The sequence below is a fragment of the Drosophila nasuta genome, chromosome 2R (genome assembly GCF_023558535.2).
Source record: "Drosophila nasuta strain 15112-1781.00 chromosome 2R, ASM2355853v1, whole genome shotgun sequence".
NCBI classification, from domain to species: Eukaryota; Metazoa; Arthropoda; class Insecta; order Diptera; family Drosophilidae; genus Drosophila; species Drosophila nasuta.
This window is the reverse complement of record NC_083456.1, coordinates 5,381,877-5,401,711: the sequence shown is the minus strand read 5'-3', so window position 1 is coordinate 5,401,711 and position 19,835 is coordinate 5,381,877. Positions and strand designations below refer to the sequence as shown.

The window sequence follows — 19,835 nt, the reverse complement described above, 5'->3', positions numbered from 1 at the left end:
TATTATATAATATTAAATATAAAATGTTAAGTATATAAATTAACATAACTTCAACTTTACATTTTTCCGCAATATCCTCTCCAGTAACCCAAAAGCCCCGTGGAAGGGAACATTTTTGAATTCGCATGCCTTAGAATGGGATCGCTATGACTTGGATTGGCCAGAGTTTAACAAACGGAGTCAAGCCTACCTGAACATTGGTAAGTACTTAATGCAGTGCTCGAATAAAAGTCTGTTTGAGTTCATTTTAATGTAATTCAATATTTCGCCCTTGGCTGGCAACTATATCTCTTTGTCCGCGACAGGCATACCACCAACTGTGGGCTATAAATACCGTCAGATCTACATGAATTTCTGGAACAAAGAGTTGCCGGACGAGCTGAATCAAATTGCTGCGATACAGTTGCAGGGGCAGCAGCAGCTGCGGGGCACATTAACATCGACAATGCCCGGAAACGAGGTGATTACGGGTCATATGAGCAAATACGGGCCTCGTGACAATGGCGCCGAGGATCCGGTGCGTACACTCAAATTACTGCTGCAGGATCCGCTGGCAACGGGCAGCGAGCAGACCGAGACCGCCGCCGAGAACATGTACAATGCACCGCCCACATTTGGTCATGTGCATAGACAACAGCAGGGCATGGATGTAATGGGTGGCAGCATGTCCGGCGAGGAGGTAACCCAACCCGGTCAGCACATTGCTGATTATGGTGAGGATGGAACTGCATCGCCGTCCCCATTGCCATCCGAGCCCGTAGCTAAGTCAGAGACAACGATGCAGTTGCTCATCGCGCTCATTGCCATCTTCATTGTGCTGAACGTGGCCATCTATGCAACGTTCCTCTTGCGACAGCGTCGCAAGCGCAACACGTCGTTGCAACGAAAGCTGGGTGGCAACATTCTCAGCTACGATGGCGCGAATGACGACGAACTGAAGCGTTGCAGTAAGTCTCGGGATGGTGACGACAGCTACGTTCTAGACATGGTGCGCAAGTCGAATACTTATGAGGCCATAAAGACGGGTCAGAGGTCGCCCATCAATGGATATGCCATTCAGCGTCAGCTCAGCAGCTCCACTGTGGACACGCACACGAAGGTGTGTGAATGGATGTCGTCGCAGAATCAAGGCCATAAGCTGCCCAAGTCCGGCAGCTTTCAGACCACACCCACGCCACCACCAGTTGCCCAGACAGATGGTCGCATTATCATCTGCCAGGACATCGAGGTGGCTGATGCAGCACTGCTGACGCCGCAGCACATGCACGAGACCCAGGAGACGATGCACTATGAGCTGCTGCTGCAACGCCAGCACTCGGCACTGACGGAGCCAAGTGACGCGACGCTGCTGCGTCGTCACAGCCACTCACATTCTGATCCCGTGGACATGATACTGGCTGCAGATGAGCAGGTCACAAGCTTTGTGCATGCCGATGATGTGGACATAAATGTTACAAGTCGCGACGAAGAGTCGCTCAACCTGCAACCGCTGACAGCGGCCCAACAGCTGGATCTGCTGCGGCAGCGTAACTATCCCAAGGTGTTGCCCACGGCACAGGATTTGCGCAGCTACAAGCGCAACTCGTTGCCGCCACAGAACTTTGTAGCACCTCTGCCGCCACCTCGCACCATCAGCAGCACACTGGGCAGGCGTAGGAGGGACAGCAGCAACATTACGACATCGCCGCTAATGCTGGCACAGGACTGTGGCGAGGATGAGCCTGGAGAACCGCAAATCACGCAGAACACACTCATTGTGGGTCCCATTGTGCCCAAGTCGCCAGCGGCGTCTCTGAAGCGCCCCAAGCAGCCGACTCTTAAGCCAGAAGCACAGCTACCGGGGCAGGCAGTGTCAACGCTAAGCGGCTCCTTTCAGTCATTCGAATCGGTGCCGCCTGCGCATGAGGCGACGCCACCGCAAGGTCAACGTACCGAGTGTGTCTATGCGATTGCGGCAAGCGCCAGTGTCAGCTCGATGCCCAGCTCGCCCACAAGTTGGTCGGCGCCCAATGGTGACCTATATGCGCAGCCAACGAAATCTGCCTCCAGGACATCGCTCATACCACGCCTGCTGCAGATGTCGCCAGAGACGCTACCGGCGACACACGCAGGACAGCTAGTGTCAAATCCATCAGCTGCAGAAGTGTCAACAGCAACAACAACGACATCTGTGACACCAAGCCGCATACCGCAATTACAACGTCAGACGTCCAACAAAGACATCGGGCCGCAAGCACTTTCAAGTGGCAGCGACAGCAACAACACATCAACGTTAAATGCACGTATCGAGTCCACAATCTCCTCAGCTTCGGCAGCGACCAACTCCTGGTGCTCCTCGGGATCATCATCGTCGTCCTCAACAGGCACAGTGCGAACGGAATTGCAGCAATGTCAGCAGCCGAGCAAAAGTATTACAACATGCATCTAAGACAAGACCAGACAACCCGGGAAGTTGGCAAGCGGAGTTCTTCAATTTCGACGTCATCATTGAAACAATGAGTCCCGCTGTGCCCGTATTACCCGCATTGCGTCGCTCAAGCACAGACGACATCGACTAAGCCATCGAAGAGCACACAGACAAAGTATCCTGCGAGACGACTGACTGTGGTCTGGGCTCTGACGGGAATAGTATGAAGGAATGAAGGCTCCTTACGCGCAGCCTGTCGGAATTTTATAGTGTTCGCGAAAATTTAATAATACATTTCGGAAGAATAAAGTTTATCTTTGACTTGGCGGTTGGATTACACAAGGACCTGCAGTTTGTGGTCGCTTTGGTCTATCCAAGTTTGTACAGCGTTCAAGTCGCCTGCAAGTTTGAATGCGCTTTTATTTAAATTCACCAACTAAAAGTAGAGAAAAGACGATTAGGATGAAATATCAGGTCTAAAGAATTCCAAGGAAATTGGATATTTCATAACTTTAATTGATTTTTTAAGTCTGAGAATGTATTAAAATCATACTCGGATTGTTTCATTTTAAAATTAATCATTACTAAGGAATAACAGCAATGATAAATGTTCTATAAAAACGTATTCAAATATTTACCTAAATGATTAAATAGATTTAAATGTAATAAATAATTAAATGGAAATAATTGTGCAAAATGATAATCTAAATTAAAATAATTTAGCATAAGGTATTCATTGCTTAAGGCTTAAACTTTAACAACACCATAATTCAGCTTGTGTAGCTAATTAATTATGTGCACAAAGGAATTATTATCAAGTATTACCAGTAGCGCTAATTAGGATTACATTATTATTAGTGTACTTAATTCAAATACAAATTACCTAGATATTATAACAATAACAATATACATAAATTTGCAGTTAATCGTAAGTTTTGTTTGTTCACTTGAGCTAATTGTTAATATGTATTGATAAAACTTTGTTTTAGCTGCTTTCGAAAGTTGCTACCTGAAAATAAGCATAACAATACTCAATTTCCTTCAGAAAAGTTGGTCAACTTCTCGACTCTCATTGTGCCAGCAATTTGGCAAAGAAGAACAACTATTTACAATACGGAACTTGCCAATACTCGTGCATAAAAACCAATTCCTTGATGCTGTCAACTTAATTTGCGACTGCGAAAATTTATTCAACAAAATCAGCAACAACATTTCCGAACTGAAGCTGAAGCTGAATCTCTAGAAATGTCAGCATTTGTGAAACTGCAAATTTTTCAAATATTTGGCATTTTGCGAGTAGTTGTTGCTGGAGGACTTGTCGTTCTTACCGCAGGGAGTTACATCAAAGTTGTCACCACAAAATAGTTGCGTTGTTCCCTAAACTCTATCCCGGAGCCCGTGAAACTTTTTTGATGGCTTTTATGCCTTTGCTTTGTGAATTACTTTTCGGTTTTCCAGCGAATTGAGTTATTGTGTCGACATTTGCTTGCTTTTATTTTTCGTTCTCTCTTCTTTTTTGGAGTGGCATTTTATGCAAATTGATGTCATGCAGTTGTCGCTAGAACATTTTTCTTCATCTGAGCCGCTACGGCCAAAACTTTGCCCAACAAGTGTACAAAGCTGTTTTATACTTTGTTTCAAAAATGTTAAATCGCTGCCATAAACAGATTCAGCGAAGGGCACGCAAAAGTTCTAATTAAATTCTCCGTCCAATTGAATTGTATTTTTGGTTTTTCTTTCACTTCACAAGAAAGGTGAAAGTAGATGCTTTTTATTCATATTTTTGTTTTTGGGCAAATATTTGTTTTTCGCTAATTTACTTAAGTAAATGTCAAGTAGAACGAAGGCCATCCCAACTCTTACGGCGTGGCAGCCAGAGCCAACTAATTGAGACGACCCAAATTTTAGCAGTATTTCAGAATTTTGTTGTTCAAAGGGAATCACATAAATGTCGAACATGGCTCTAGGGTTCCTTTCATGTTGTGGTGTCGACAGCACTTGACATGTATTTGCACGTCAAAGAGAACTGAAAGAAGGAAAGCTCCCCTTGTGAATGCTCCAAATGCCATTTGCCATTGCCGATGTCAGGATCTGTTGCCATCTATAAACATTCCCCTGCTGGTCGGCTTTGTTAATTTGCCACAATTCCAAAATGCTTTGCACTCGTATTGTTGAAATTTTGTATCCATTTTTTCTCTTCATGTGGGTTATTGTCTTTTGAGTATTTGCCTTTGTGCACTTTCCGAGTGTGAAGAAATGTGAAAAATGTCCTTAATTGAGTAAGGAAATCACTAGGGGTAACCAAGATGATAAAAAAATCATACAAGATTTCACTACTCTGCGCGATAGAAATTTCTACGAGCAACCGCAACACAAGTTAACAAACTAAGCCACAAAAAAAATTTCCCTTCTACTTGAAGAAAATTATTTTCCGAAATTTCTTAAGACCACAAATAAGTAGTTTATTAAAGTGAAGCAAGGATCGACTTTATAGTAAAATAAAAATATACAACGCAACTACGCAAAATCAATATATTCAAGAAACAGCACACAACGGTTGGCAAAAGCATAAATCGTATTTAATTAAAACTGTCATTGCAAAAAAGAAAAATTTTAAGTAAAAATGTTATTGAATAAATTAACGCAAATTATAAGCGACATGCAAAGGTAAACAAAATAAAATGGCTCATAATAAATGCATATGAGTAAGCGATAAAATTCGTGAATTTCCTTTTTATAAATTAAGCAGCTTAAATACGTCATGACTAATTAATGCACTTTATAATTAGTATTATAAGTTTAATATGATTAAGCTTTATCCATACAATACATTTATTCAAATAACAACACAGGGTCAACAGTTTAAATCCAATAGCATTCAACAATAAACTGGTTAAACATTCCACAAAATGACAAGCCCGGGAATTACTTATATATATTCAAAGCAAATAACAAAAGCATCAAAAAAAGCAAATATGAGTAACGAAAAAATAAATACAACAACTGGAAAACAAACAAAAAAACAAAGGCAAATATGTAAATTATGTTTTCAACTTTATGTTGATGGCTTTTGTTTGGTTTCTTTTTTTCTTTTTGTGTAAATGGTGTCCCGTACATTGTTCGACTTTTTAATGAAAATTTTAATAATTTATTTGCAACACCATGCACAAATCAACAGAGGACATATGTAACATTAAATTAGCACGTGTAAATAACATAAAACGTACAATTATTAAAGTTTGTATTTCTACAATGAGCGATTAAATATTTCAGTTTGATTAAAATGTATTCTACTTATTATACTTTTTGTTTTATTTATTTATTAAATGGTATTCATTAAATGAAAGACTTCACTTTGTATAGTTTGTTATCTGTCGCTGTTTTTGGGATATTTTAAAGATGCCAAATATAAATAAAATTAGGTAAATTAAAATTCGTGTAAATAACACGCAAATTAGATGTATTTGTATGTGGTATTTTAATTTGTGCTCACTTATTATTGTTTTGTTAGCGACAAAATATTTGTATACTATTTTTCTAAAGCCCATACTCAATGCCAAATTGTTGGAATAAAGTGTACAGTATCAACACAAAACAATGCAGTTTACCATATCAGATAATTCAACTTAAATTAGAACCAACCAAAATGTAAATTAATACACTGATTAAACGCCCAACGTGCTATGGGATAACCTTTATGCATAAGCAAAATTTCATTTTATTTGAAATCTGTATGCGATGGTTTCACAAGTGAATGGATATGGTTGTGTCTGGGATGTAAAACTAAATATTCAAAATAATTTGGGAGTAATCTATTTATAGAATTGACTATTAGAATGTATTCGTGGCACTGAGAAACAGAAATAATTAAACAAGTGAACACTCGTATACAATGCTGTGATGATAAATGTACACTTTCGAAATTAAATGTAATTTTGTGGTTGATTTGCATCGCAAAACACATTGGAAATAATCATGCAAAAATAATAAAATAAATATTTAATTAAATATAATTAGTTGTACTACCGTTGAGAGTTTCTAGTGTTTGTGGAATTCATTTCATTTGAATTCATCTGCATAATTGTTCATTTACTTGCATTTGCTCTCATATTGTGGAGTTCAATGGCCTGTTCAATTACAAAAATTATTTCAAATAATAGTTAAACTGCAAGTCATTTGGGTAACACTTAAATTAATGCGCAGCTGTTTGCTATTGCTTGAGGCATTAAATAAAAGTAAATAAAGAGAATCCGCCAAAAAGAAGCTAACGCGTTTATCCTTTAAGTTTATTATTTCAAATTAAATATGGCTAATGGAACAAAAAGCTCTAATCTCTGGCTAGACAGGAAGTAACATATATACATTTGACTTATGATGACGCGCATTTTACTTATTTCTTTTTCATGGATATTATTGTTTGCTTTTTCTTTGTTTCACAAGAAAAAAAACGTATTAGACAATAACGAGAATAAAAATATCCTTTAAGAGTAAATGGGAGTGCACCAAAGCGCGTAGGAAACTTTATAATACGTGACTTGAACCAGAAGCGAGGCAACAACATTGATGCAACGTGGAGTCGCGTCGTCTCCCGTCTGACTGCCTCCAGAAGCACAAAGCTAGCTGCCTTCGAGTAGCAATTAACGCCATGATATTGCGGTTCCATGGCACGTGGCACGTGGCATGCGCCATTTGTGCGTGGCATGGCGCAACGCTAATATGCCAAATGAGACGCATTGAGAGAAGCACTCACACTTGTTACACCAACTAGTTGTATTTTTTGTAGCATACTCTCGTGCGCCTTTCGGGCTTAACGTTCAATTTGCTTATTGCAAACGTAAACTTATGCAGACGACGACGCTGACAACGTTGTCGCCAGCATTGCTCCACATTGCTCCTCCAGACAAGTTTGCTGCAATTTGCAATTTGGGTCGTTGTTGTCGTCGCCATCGCCAACGCCATCATCAACGCTCCCTCATGCTTTCTGGCATGCATTTGTTGCTAATTTGGCGCGAAAAGCCTTGGCTCGACTTCTCCCACCCTTGGTTCTTGGTTTGGCAGTTTGGTCTTCGTCTCCCTTTATAATTGCTTGGCACCAATTGTTTTAAATGCTCGACGCGCGTACACAAATTGCTTGGCTGCCGTCACCACAGTTCCGAGCTGAATGCAGCCCTTTTAACCCAGTTGAGTGTTGCCAACACCAGGCAACAAGTTCCCGAAAAATTAAGAACAATTTGGACGTTGGAGTAGTATAAATAAAACATTGGCTTAAATAATGGGCAAGTGCTTAATTGCAAGAAATGATAAGCACAAATAAAAATAAATTGAATTAAGTAACTGAGATAAGTAAATGTTTCTTACAAATATTTTGAAATTCTGATAATGTCTCCCAGTTAAATTAAAAAGCAAAAATTGATTTTCTATAATATCAAATTTAAAATATATTTTTAGTTTATGATTTACTAATATTTTGCATTCCTATTCAATAACAAAGTGTATCTTGGTTAATTTAAGTTGTATCTGAATTTAATTTTTGAATTATTGACTTGCTATGTTGGAAGACAGAATATTCAATTTTGTTGCCAAGTGTTAACATCGATGTGTTCGTGTAGCAATAAGAAATTGCAAATGTTTTTATTATAAACAAAGGGTGTGTGCGTGTGTGTGCGTATGTGTGCTGGTTTGAACTTTTCGCTGTTTCAAGTCGAAATCGATGCGCATCAATATTCAATATGTTGCCTTTACTAGCATTCAGTAGCCACCATTTACACCCACCCCAGGAGAAGCAGAAGCTGAAACAGAGTCAGAAGCAGATGCAGAAGCAGAAGCAGGAGCAAAAGCAGAATCAGAAGTAGCACAATCTCAATGCGAATCCTTGTCGATATACGTTCATACGGCAAACGCCAGCTGATGTTTGCTTTACGTAATGGAATTGTGCGGTGAATGGTGTGCGCTACATTTTCGCCTTGGCACGCCTCGTTTTTGGTTCGCTTCGGTCTTTTCTCTTCTGACTTTTTGTCTGTGAGTTTTCCTTGCCTTGTCGGATGGATTGGCGTTTCGGAGGCTTTCAATTGGCTTGCGGAGCGGTGAGTGGCATGAGGCATGAGGCATGCGGCATGCGGCGTTTGGCGTGCCTCAATGTTTCAACATTTACTGTGCGCATTTTCAGTGCCGCTTCATTCAATTTATTTTTGACTTTAATTAAATAAAAATACGCATACGTTAAATATTCAACTGTGTTACATTGACATAAGCTGATTATAGTCGTCCCATGCTCCACTCTGTTGACAAATGCACTCGGCAGCTGTTGCGGATCGCGGATAATTTTCTTTGGCCTTGGGCCTTAAGAAATGGTGTCCCTTCTTTAATTAAATAGCGTAGTTGTATTTCGCTTTATCGTTAATCGACCTCTATCAAATGTACATTAAATATCGAATTTCTCCTGACTATAAGCATTTAATCTTTGATCCTATGTTCGTTGCATTATTCATTGTCGTGAAATACTTTCGAGGGAGATTCAAAACAACCTCATCATATGCGAACCAGTGTTCGGGTGTAAGGCAGCCACACGTGCTCGTATTAGCAAGCAACTAAGTGTTGTTATTCCACAGTTTTACACCACAATTACCAGTTCCACACCGGCACATGCTCCTGCTCCTGCTCCGTTCTGATGTATAAGTAGATCCCATACCAATCTGAAACTACGTGCTACGCAGCGGCAGCTACGTGTCGAATTCCGAATACCCGAGTTACTCATAAATGTTAGACAATGTCTGCAGTGAGGGGGAGTGCAGAGGAGAGCAAACTGTGAGCTGTGCATGTTTTGTGTGCATGTCGTTGGCATCTTTCCTTCAACACTCGCTCTCGCTCCAAGTCTCGACTAGTCCTTCATACACGCATATGCCTGCCGTTTAAAGTGTTTTTTCGTATCCCAAACTTCTGTGTTTTGTCTCGCCTCTTACAACGTAATCATATCAGCGCTACATTTTGTCAGCCGTTTGCTCGTTGCCTACCTACACACAAATCCTTGTGCACATACGCGTGTGTATGTGTGTGCATCACTAGTTTAACATGATGTCCTTGATGTTGTGTCTCTGGTTGTTTGCGTTCCACTTTTTTGTTGCCTTATGCCAGCATCAAAATACCATGGCCTAACTATGCTCAAAGGGGATTTCAGAGTGCAGTCAGAGAAAAAAAGGCAGAAGGAGTCTGTAAATAGTTCATGACTTCATGAAGAAATTGAATGAGAGCCTGAAATTGTAATGCATTTACGCTTGCAGGCTACAAAAAATCCAATAAGAAAAGAAATGTGATATGAATATGTACATTATGCATTTCATAACTAATCTTATTTGGGTCCTAAAATTAAATGTAATTTGAAGATAAAGAATATGGTTAGGTGTCAAATTTATTAGGCAATTGTACGTCTGTAAGCACTTGTACCTTTCTTTTTGTTATTGTATACAGACTTAATATTTTTCAAAGAAGGAAATTTTAATAAATTTGGCATTTCAGCTTTTATTCACGTATAACAATTTTTCTTTCTTTGAAGAATATTTTTATTGCTTGAATTCTTTTTATACCTGCTACCCATAAGGTAAAAGAGTATAATAACATCGTTCCTCTAATCTACGGTATATTTTGAATGTAATTCAATATCGATCAACCCAAAATAGCCTTTAGTATATTTTAGTTCTTTTGCGGTGTATTTTTGGTTATTTGTAGAATATAGTTTTATTGAAAATGGGGTATTTCACGGTCAAACACACTCGACTGTAGCTTTCTTAATGGTTTTTTCTTTGTAGAATATTTGTATTTATATAATTGCTTTTAATAATGTTTGTGCTCAATTGGCAGTACACCAAACTTTAAAAAATAAATGTGTAAATAAAATTACATAAATTTAATAACTAATATTCTTTTAATGAATTTGCAGTCGAACTGATTGGCTCATTACCATATTTTACATAAGATTAATGCATCAACAGTTTTTCGAGTTGAGTTAATAGGAGACTAACGATTTGATGTTCATTTCGAACTCCATTCCAGTCAAAGGCAGTCATCCAAAAAGCTATTCGCATCATATTGATCTCAATTATTTTGTCAGCAAGCTTTGAACCCACAAGGGTTGCAAAAAATACAAACAAAATCGCATCCAACCCACGCGATACCGTAACGACTCCGACTCCGACTTCAACGCAGTCACATTGAGAATCATTCAACCTTTGGCAGAGCGATTTCTATGAATTCTTTGGCATTGGACTTTGAGGTGGGTTCGGGTTTCCATTCTACTCTCCCCCATTTACGAGCAGGTTGGTAGTTGCCTCGTTACGTTATCTAGTTGCTTGTGCTCTCAGTTTAAGCTTTGTCAAATTGGAGCAGAAAATTGCAGCTGAACAGAGTCGCATGGTAATTGCCGAAAAATAAAGCTGAGACAAAGGAGGACGCTGTTGTGCTATGGTAATAATGGCGTATTTAATGCTTTTCAAGTAAAAGGAAATTTCGAGCATTACAATAAAAGCAGCGAGCGTTGCCAGACAGAGAAGCAGCTGTCAATGCAAATCACTGACATCTGGCAATGCTTTTTCTGTACACCATAAACACTTTTTTTTAGTATTATTGAAATCGATTAAATACTTACATCTGTCTGCCAAACAAAACATAAATACAAAGCAAATTCCAACACTGCAATGTCGAAGGGCAAACCTATTGTCATCAACACTGACAATAGCAGCAATAATGCCGACAGAAATAAACTCAAGAAGCCCAAGAAAATGCTCAACGATCCGCGCTTCCAGATCCGACCCTCTCAGCAGGTTGCTTCCGCCTGCTCTGGAGCCATGATCACAGCATGTTTCATGACGCCGCTGGACGTCATCAAGACGCGAATGCAGTCTCAACAGGCCAGTTCCCATAAGTGTTTTCTCTACTGCAACGGTCTGATGGATCATCTCTTTGCCATGTGTAATAGAAGGCAGCCACAGTTCACAAGTACATTGGATGCACTGCTTAAGATCAGTCGAAATGAGGGTATTGCAGCGCTGTGGAGTGGACTTGGCCCAACGCTAGTCTCTGCGCTGCCCTCGACAGTTGTCTACTTCGTGGCATACGAACAGTTTAAGGCCAGATACACATCCATTTATAAGAAGCACTTTGATACTCCCACCGCTCATGGTATAGGCTCCAGCCAGAAGGATGTTCCGTTATATGTGCCCATGCTGTCCGGTGTGACAGCTCGGATTTGCGCAGTTACCTTCGTCAGTCCCATCGAGCTTGTGCGGACTAAAATGCAGAGTCAGCGCCTGAACTATGCTCAGGTAATGAACTTTGTACGGAACATTATCGCCTTGCAGGGCATCTCAGGATTGTGGCGAGGCCTGCCGCCCACCATATTGAGGGATGTTCCCTTCTCGGGCATCTATTGGCCCATTTATGAGTACCTAAAGATATGCCTTAGCAACAATGCAATGCAGCCATCGTTTGGACTGAGCTTCTTCGCTGGCGTGCTGGCTGGATTGGTAGCAGCCCTGGTCACGTGTCCCTTCGACGTGGTCAAGACGCATGAACAGATTGAATTTGCGGAGCGCGTCATTTTCACTGATTCTCCCAGCAAGGAGCTGAACAAACAATCCACCTTCAGTCGCCTGGCCTCCATCTATCGCGTCTATGGACTGAGTGGACTTTTTGCCGGCTGCGTTCCGAGATTGATCAAAGTGGCGCCTGCATGCGCCATCATGATTTCGACCTTTGAGTATAGCAAATCGTTCTTCTTTTATTATAATGTGCAGCAACACAATGCGCAACTATTACAGAATAATCCCAATGCAAAGCTAATCAATGATGAGGACATTGATTAGCTGCGTACACGTATTTGCCATTTTTAAATAAAACACTTTATATTTCTTAAAACTCAATTAATTTATTGGCGTAGGCCTGAACTGAGTTAAATAAGGCAAAAGGAAATCAATTTGCCGTTCTTCTGTGCCAAAGGGCCGATGTCTTTATAGGGCTGCTGTCGCCTGATTCTGTGAAAACTTCTGTTGACTTTTGAAGGCTTCTGTTGATTTAATTTAACATTTACTCAACATGACATGCGAAAGGAAGTAAAGGAAATGAAATTGATGGTGTATGAATTAAATATGCGTTCGAAAGCAACACTTCACACTTTGCCTCTGCAATGAGTAGCTTTTGCCCTTCCTCCAACATTTAAGTATGTGGCTGTGAATCTGAATTAACTGGAAAGTTGAAAGAAAAGTTAATGGGGTATCGTGCTTCAAGTAAATATTTATATATCCGCCAACTTAACAGACTACAAATTGTAAAGTTAAACAATAAAATTAATCTGTGAAAGAAAATACAAATAAATGCAATCAAAAGAGTTCAACATTAGATTTTATTTATTTTAATTTTTCACAGTTTCTGATCATGTTTGCAATAGTTGAAATAAAATGCTGTCAAACGAACATAATGCATGCCCATTTCAATTCCAGTTACTTGAACAATAATCGAATTGGTCTGCACATTTGCACACACAACTCTGCAACTGTTCCCTGGTCACGTTCACATTTCCAAATGCCCACAGCGGCAATTTCAACTCGTGCCAAATCCAAACAATGACTACAATGGGCCAGGCTAAGTCACTGAATTGTTAGACCCGTCGCACGTTTTGCGGCCGACTGCAGAAAATGCATTCATATAAATCAGAAATATCGAAACTAAACATAAGCAATTAAGAAATGCTTTCGATTGCCCTGGCCAATGCTTGTTAGGGGGGCAATGTGTGGCAATTTAATTGCATTTTCACAACGTTTGGAAATAATTAAAAATGTCTACTTTTAGTTGAACTTTAAAACAAAAACATAAACTGGCCAAAACAAAAAATATTTAAAAAAAAAGCAAATTAATTTCCCCAGCGAATACTTGATGTATAGTTTATTTTTCAATGATTGAACAACCAAAATTTACAAAGCATACCAAAAAAGGGAAACACAAAAAAAAAATGAAAAGCATATTTTTGTTTGTGTTGACCGCAATTTTCCAAAGTAGTCAAAAAAAAGCTATGAAAGTGCCTCGTAGACAGCGATGAACATAAACTGTGATTTTCACTCACAGTGACTGACAGCCGGAGATGTGTGCTGACTCGCAAATATAAAAACAAAGGTCGATTTATTACCCGTTGTGAGGATATTTATTAATATAAATGCCAAAAAGTACAAATTTTTACGGAAAAAATATAAATTTTATCAAATATGAATGAATGAATAAGCAAACAATTATTTTAGTGAATCTACTTCGTTACATTATCGGGGATTTTTATATAATTGAAGCGTTTTAAAACTTTTCAATACATGCCTGACTTCAATATCAGTAAGAACTCCAGATGCTTCAGTTCTTTTTCACAATCACAATCACAAATTCAGCACATCTCTTGTGAGTCAGGCGAGGTAAGGCAAACAACAAAAACAACTCACGTCGAGAGTTCTCGACTTTTAGACACCCTCGAACCCTTGTGTTTATGAAGTCTTGAGTTTAGAATCTACACACATTTTTAAAATATCGCAACCAGCAAATCACTTAGAAGTGAACTTTTTTTTGGAGGCAGTAGTTTCGTATTCCACATATTTAACTTTTCTTCTACTATAAATTGAATAGTTGAATGCATATTTTATAATTTTATATTCTCTGAAATTCAGATGCCTCTTACACAGAGCTATATTACCCATTTCGGCAAGTTTTAATTGGCAGAGGGTATGAGAATATATGTATGGATACTTGTGTGTTGGAGCATGTTTGTGTGTGCGTATAATCTGCAAGCAACTGGCAAGCATTTATCGTGGCAGTTTTCTTTGTTAAACGAAAATTGCCAATAAAGCGCATTAAAAATATGCTTTCACTTAAATAATTGAAATTATATTAAAGCGAATTTCGTTCATGGGCGAGTGTAAGCCAATTTGTTACTTAACCACATGAAGGCGGCCTCAGCCCCCCAGTTTATCCTCATTTTTTTTTCCTTTTTTGTATTCATGCCATATATATATGTTTCCCCTTCTCCCTTGGCAAATGCTTTGGGTGGCTTGGGGCGTGGCCATAGTCCATATATTCAGTCAGTCTGGCTGTTGCTTGTTTTTCCTTTGGCCGGCTTTAAAAATATTTGTGATAGCACAAAAAAGTTGTTGATGGCCAGCCCAATTGGGAATTGTTGTTCTTGGCCATCCTGCAGCTGCTCTATTTGGTCCTGTTGTTTGCCATCCTTCAGCATTTGGTCTGATGCCACACTGTCAGTATGGCGAGGGCCGAGTTTCATTTTTGCTTGTTGCGTTTGTGCTCGTATTTGCATTTAATTGTTGTATTAAAAATACACCAGCACGCACACAGCTCAGTTCGTCGCTTTATTTATGGCCTCTTTCATTTCAGTCTCCTGTTTGGTCCCTTCAAACATTGACAGTGAGTGGGCGTGGCAGTATCGATATTTCAGGCAGGGAATGAAATTGATTTCAGTAATAAAATGATTTAAATCCAAATTGTGTTCCACTTTGTTGTCAATTACTCTCTATGCATTGACTAAGCGTATTAAATGGTTTGGTATTTTTTCAACCTAAAGCAAGTAGTATAAGGGTATTGAACTGCGGATCTGAAGTGGCAAGAAAACTATTTACTTAATTGCTTCATTTTATGCACCGAGTTTGCTTTAAGTTGGCATACGCAATGACGTACAAAGAAATCCTTGCTGCTGGCTTGGCCTTTCCTCCATTTGGCCAAGAGTTGAGTGTGTTTAAGTTTTCTAAACTCTTGCTGCATAGCTGTTGATTTTCCAAGCTGCCAAAGAAAACAATTTTCGGTGACCTTGCCTCGGCACAGCATTTAATTAATTTCTAGCGCCAAACGAATGCTTCAGTTAGTGTAAAAAATAAAATATAATAAAATAAGCCGAAATGAAATGGTAAGGACTCCTACAAGTCTATTTAAAAATACGATTAATTTTTCACGAGTTCGTAGAGCTGTGACGTCTTTAAAATGCCCACGCAAATTTTTAATTAGCGAAACCTTTTGCCATTTTTGCCCTGCCACATTTTCTTCTTTGCCTTTTCCTACTTTTATTTAACTCACCTGTGTTGCGTTATGTTGTGAATCCGACCCGAGACGACGGAGTTTTAATTAAAAAGTACAAAAAATATACAAAGCAAACATTTGCTTGTTTGCCTGTTTGTCCGGTCCAGGCGTCATCGTCATCGCTGCCAATCCAAGTTTCAAGGCCAGGTGTGAAGCCTCCAAATATCCTGTATGTATCCCTTTTTTTTCTGTGTTTACACGCAGCTTTGGTTGCCCTCTTTCGACTGCACTTGAATGTCGAATCTGAGTCGAGTCAGTCGACTCTTGAAGCTGGGCACCTGACAGCTCTTGTATTATGCAGACCTTACATAAATTATTCCTAAGCGGATTTTTGACCTTCGCTCTCACTCACTCTCCCTCTGTTTGAAAATGTTAAATGTTGTTTATTTTGATTTAAATTTGATTGTGGTTCATTTGCAGCACACTAACTGCAGCCATTTGCAAGCCACTCTATAAGGCCAACGTATTTTCTGCGCATTTCAGCGCAATTTGCCTACAATTTTCCTTATATATTTTATTCCATTTTTCACTTCGTTCCATTTTCCTTTTCACTTTGCATGTTGTTTCTATGTTCCATTTTGGTCAGTTTGTTTTTCTCTTTAGGCAAAGCCAACTAAATTATTTAAGCGATAATGGCGCGTAAAAGTCATAAATTTATGGCTGCGAATTGTTAATGGCGCCAGTTGCCGAAAGGTGTAGAGAACGGTCGGGTCCTGCCATTAAGTGCTGGGTTATTTATAAAAACCCCCAAAAGGCCTAATTGATCTCATTTTGAATATTATGCTTGGCCGTGCGGATTCTTCGCGTAGTTAATCTACCGGCGACTCTTGAATAAACCGGGAAATTATTTTGGTAATTTGCCCGAGTGTTTACCAACTTAAATTGCATGGTAATCGCTGTATTAATAACAAGACAATTATAAACTTTTTATTATTTAATCCGGTTTTTCTACTCGGATAAACAAGCAGGTTGAATTCGCTTTCTTTTCTAACTTTATCCCACATGTTTCTGCAAACTTTGGATAATTTTTCATTTTTCTCTTTATTTTTGTGAAGTTTATGAATAATTCATGAGACAACTTTATAGAAATTTCGTTGAAATTCCACTAAAAGAAGAAACTTAAATGGCTAGTAGACGAACTGAATTATAAATGCTTTGAGAAAGTTTTGCGAAAAGATTTATAGAACTTTATGCTGAACACTTTATGTGAAACAGATTGATATTCATGTCTCAAAAAATATATATTGAGAAATTTAATAAACTAAGAAATTGACTAAAACACTAAAGAATTTCTATATTTATTTACAGCATACATTTATATACTGATTTAATTGTTCGTGTCTTAATTCTCATATCGATAAAGCTAAAAGTATGGTAAAGTTACAATTTGCTTTTATTTTGCATTATGTTTACTAAAAAAATTAAATTATCGGAATAAAATACCATGAATGAACTTTAAATATTTTTTTTTATAAATAATGGTGTTGTATAAATGAAAAAAAGAGACAGGTACAAAGTCCTACTACAAAAGTTTTGGCCATAAAAAAATTTAAAAATTACCAAATTGGTTTTGCACTGCTGCGTAGAACGACGTTCGCAGTTATCGCCGAAATGCGATTTGCATATTTAAGAACAATTTTAAAGTATCCAACAACAGCAGCAAGTTTTCCTACAAAACAGGTGAAAAAGAAAAATATTGTGCAAAACAAAAAATACAAAATTGAAGTTAAAAACAAACAACTTTTGTCAGTTGGTTCTGCTTAATTTACATACAAAGTTTGGCTGTGTCCTCAAACGAATTTTGCTCTTCTTGGCTTTCATAGAAATGGAGTCTTCGCCACCATTTTTGTTATATTCATTTTGTTGATAACACATCATATGTAAATACTCACGGTAGCACCCACACAACACACATGTTGACCGACCCCAGGTAAAAAGGGTCGTAACTGCAAATAAAAAAACTTCGCGTACTTCCGCCGGAACAAGAATGTGGTGCAAGTTGCTTCATTATGCCAGCCATTGTTAGGTTTAGATAAACAACAGAAAGAGGCCATTTTATTTTAAGGATGTCAAAGTTTATTTAGGAGTATGGTGCAAAAGAATAATGCTACATGTTAAATGTTAAATACAAATAAACGGGTTGAGAGCCTAATGAAAACGTGACATAAATAAAAACAAATAATATGATATCATGGAAAAAGTTCTTAAAACACATATATGAGTAATTATACAATTTTTGTTTGGTAGTAATGAATATTTGCCCATCTCAGATGGAGTAAGAAGAAAAGCTAATGCAACATCTTAAGCCTTACAAAAACTATAATAGGATTGAATAAGTATAGAGAACATACAAATAATTATAAAATTGTGTTTTTTAGGTGTAATAAATATGTGTCCATTTAAAGAGGAGTATCTAAATGTGTTTAAATTTACCTCAAGTAAAAAAAGAGAATAGGTGATGCAGCGCCTTAAGCCATATACACTTTTCGAACGGAGATCCAAACACACGACACTGATGAGCAATGGCAGGCGACGATGACGGCTTGGATATGGATACTGACAATGGCAGCCGTCTCCGGCTGTTGACAGGCGGCTTTCGTCAACAGATATGATGTATGTACACAGGCACATGTACACATGTGTACTCATAGATACACACACTGTCAAAGAGTCACATACACTTACACAAAAACGGCTAGGGAGGCATTCATCAGTCAGTTCGCAAATTTTTTCGTCGCTTTGGCTTATGAAATATGTTTTAAATTCTGTAGCAGCTGTGGAGCACCAACTCACAACTCGCAGCAAGGCTGCATGGTCACTAACAGCAAAAATTTGATAACTTCTGGCGATTCCAAAAGGAATATTCGTCACACTTTGCGGGATGCAGCTAAAATGTAATTTTATAATAAATTTAATGGTATGCTTTGCATTTTTAATTTGCTTTCAACACTTATTGCGAGAGCTAAAATAATTGCAGTCAGTTTCGGGAGAACACAATATGAGTTGATAACTGGCAAAGGTTTGGATTACTTAGCTGTCCCTTAATGCCATATACTCGTATATTTTTTGCAGTCCTTGTAATTTACTTGCACTGTTTTTTGTTCATGAAGCACAGATCGCAGTTACTGCGCCTTTACCGAGCACTAGGACAACGACTAATGACTTGGAATTTGTTGCCCGCCAGCCAAATGAGCGTGTATGTGTGAGACAGCTGTTGTCACCGCCGTTTGCCATTAACGCTCAGGACAGGCCGAAAAAAACTAAGAGAGAAAACTGCAACTTAAGTGCAAGAGGAGCGTAAAAATCATTAAGCTGCAGCTGCCACAGTAACACATGACACCCACATTCATAAGTATCTCACACAAACAAACGTATACATACAAACAATGTCTGGGCGACAGGCAAATGTATCTCTTTTCATGCCGGCAGACATGACGTATGAGTTATGTATATAAATTCCATGACACATCACTCATACGCCCCAGTGGCTTTAATTATATTCGTAGCACTCAAGACGAGCAATTTAATAAGTTAATGCTTAAAGCACATTATTGAGTATGCGGACTAATCGAGAATGCGTACTGAGTGAATTGGACTAATTGAAATGTGCAAGACTGAGGTTTGTATTTCTGCAGAAGACACAAATTTATTATATTTTCAGAGACATAATAATAAGCAATTAGTTCAGTATTTATAGAAAATTATCTCCTATTATATTTAAGTAGACAAACGTGCGCAATAATTCGAATTTTTAACTTAAGAAAACAGACATTGTTTTTGTTGCCTCAAAGCAGCTTATCACAATAATTTATAATGAACGTTGTGCAGATGTCGGAGAACTGAAACACGAAATGCTCTTAACGGTTGTGATGTGGTTAAGTGCTTTGCCAATTGAAACACTGATTGAATTGTTTGTGGTCCATATTAGGTTACAGACAATTTCAAATATATTAAAACAATAATTTGTTGCAGACAAATCTCATTATGGTAATATGGAAAGATAACTAAATATTGATTGCCTTTTATATCAAACACTAATTGTGGATTTACAACATTAGAAGATCAATTAATTGAGTGACTATTTAATGTTTACTAAATGTTAAATCCTTAAGTGAATTTATGTTTATATTTTATATACCCACATCACAGTGAATAAGTTCTACAATTTAAAATATATTATACATTCATACATAGCACAATAATTTGTTATAATAACGATATCCAATTAAATTTGATTTTATGTAAACGTTGTTTTTAATAAATGAAATTACCTTAAACTAACATATGTCGTTGCAGTTCACACCAAATAAAATGTGTCATT

The 19,835-nt window shown here is 38.3% G+C and overlaps 2 protein-coding genes across 5 annotated transcripts in view; both read left to right on the top strand.

The window, feature by feature from the left end:
- Positions 1-5,707, top strand: part of LOC132785554 (uncharacterized) — a 45,435-nt gene extending 39,728 nt beyond the window's left edge. For all 4 annotated transcript variants that reach the window (XM_060791705.1, XM_060791704.1, XM_060791703.1 and 1 more), the window contains 2 exons: positions 85-200; positions 306-5,707. In XM_060791705.1, coding sequence (XP_060647688.1) covers positions 85-200; positions 306-2,428 — 2,239 coding nt within the window. In that variant the 3' untranslated portion in view covers positions 2,429-5,707. The remainder of the gene's footprint in view (positions 1-84; positions 201-305) is intronic.
- A 5,248-nt stretch (positions 5,708-10,955) lies between these two features.
- LOC132786883 (probable mitochondrial glutathione transporter SLC25A40) lies at positions 10,956-12,313 on the top strand. The gene has a single exon (XM_060793593.1). It carries the CDS (start codon positions 11,095-11,097, stop codon positions 12,259-12,261), a length of 1,167 nt encoding a protein of 388 aa, XP_060649576.1. The 5' UTR covers positions 10,956-11,094; the 3' UTR covers positions 12,262-12,313.
- The last annotated feature ends 7,522 nt before the right edge of the window (positions 12,314-19,835 follow it).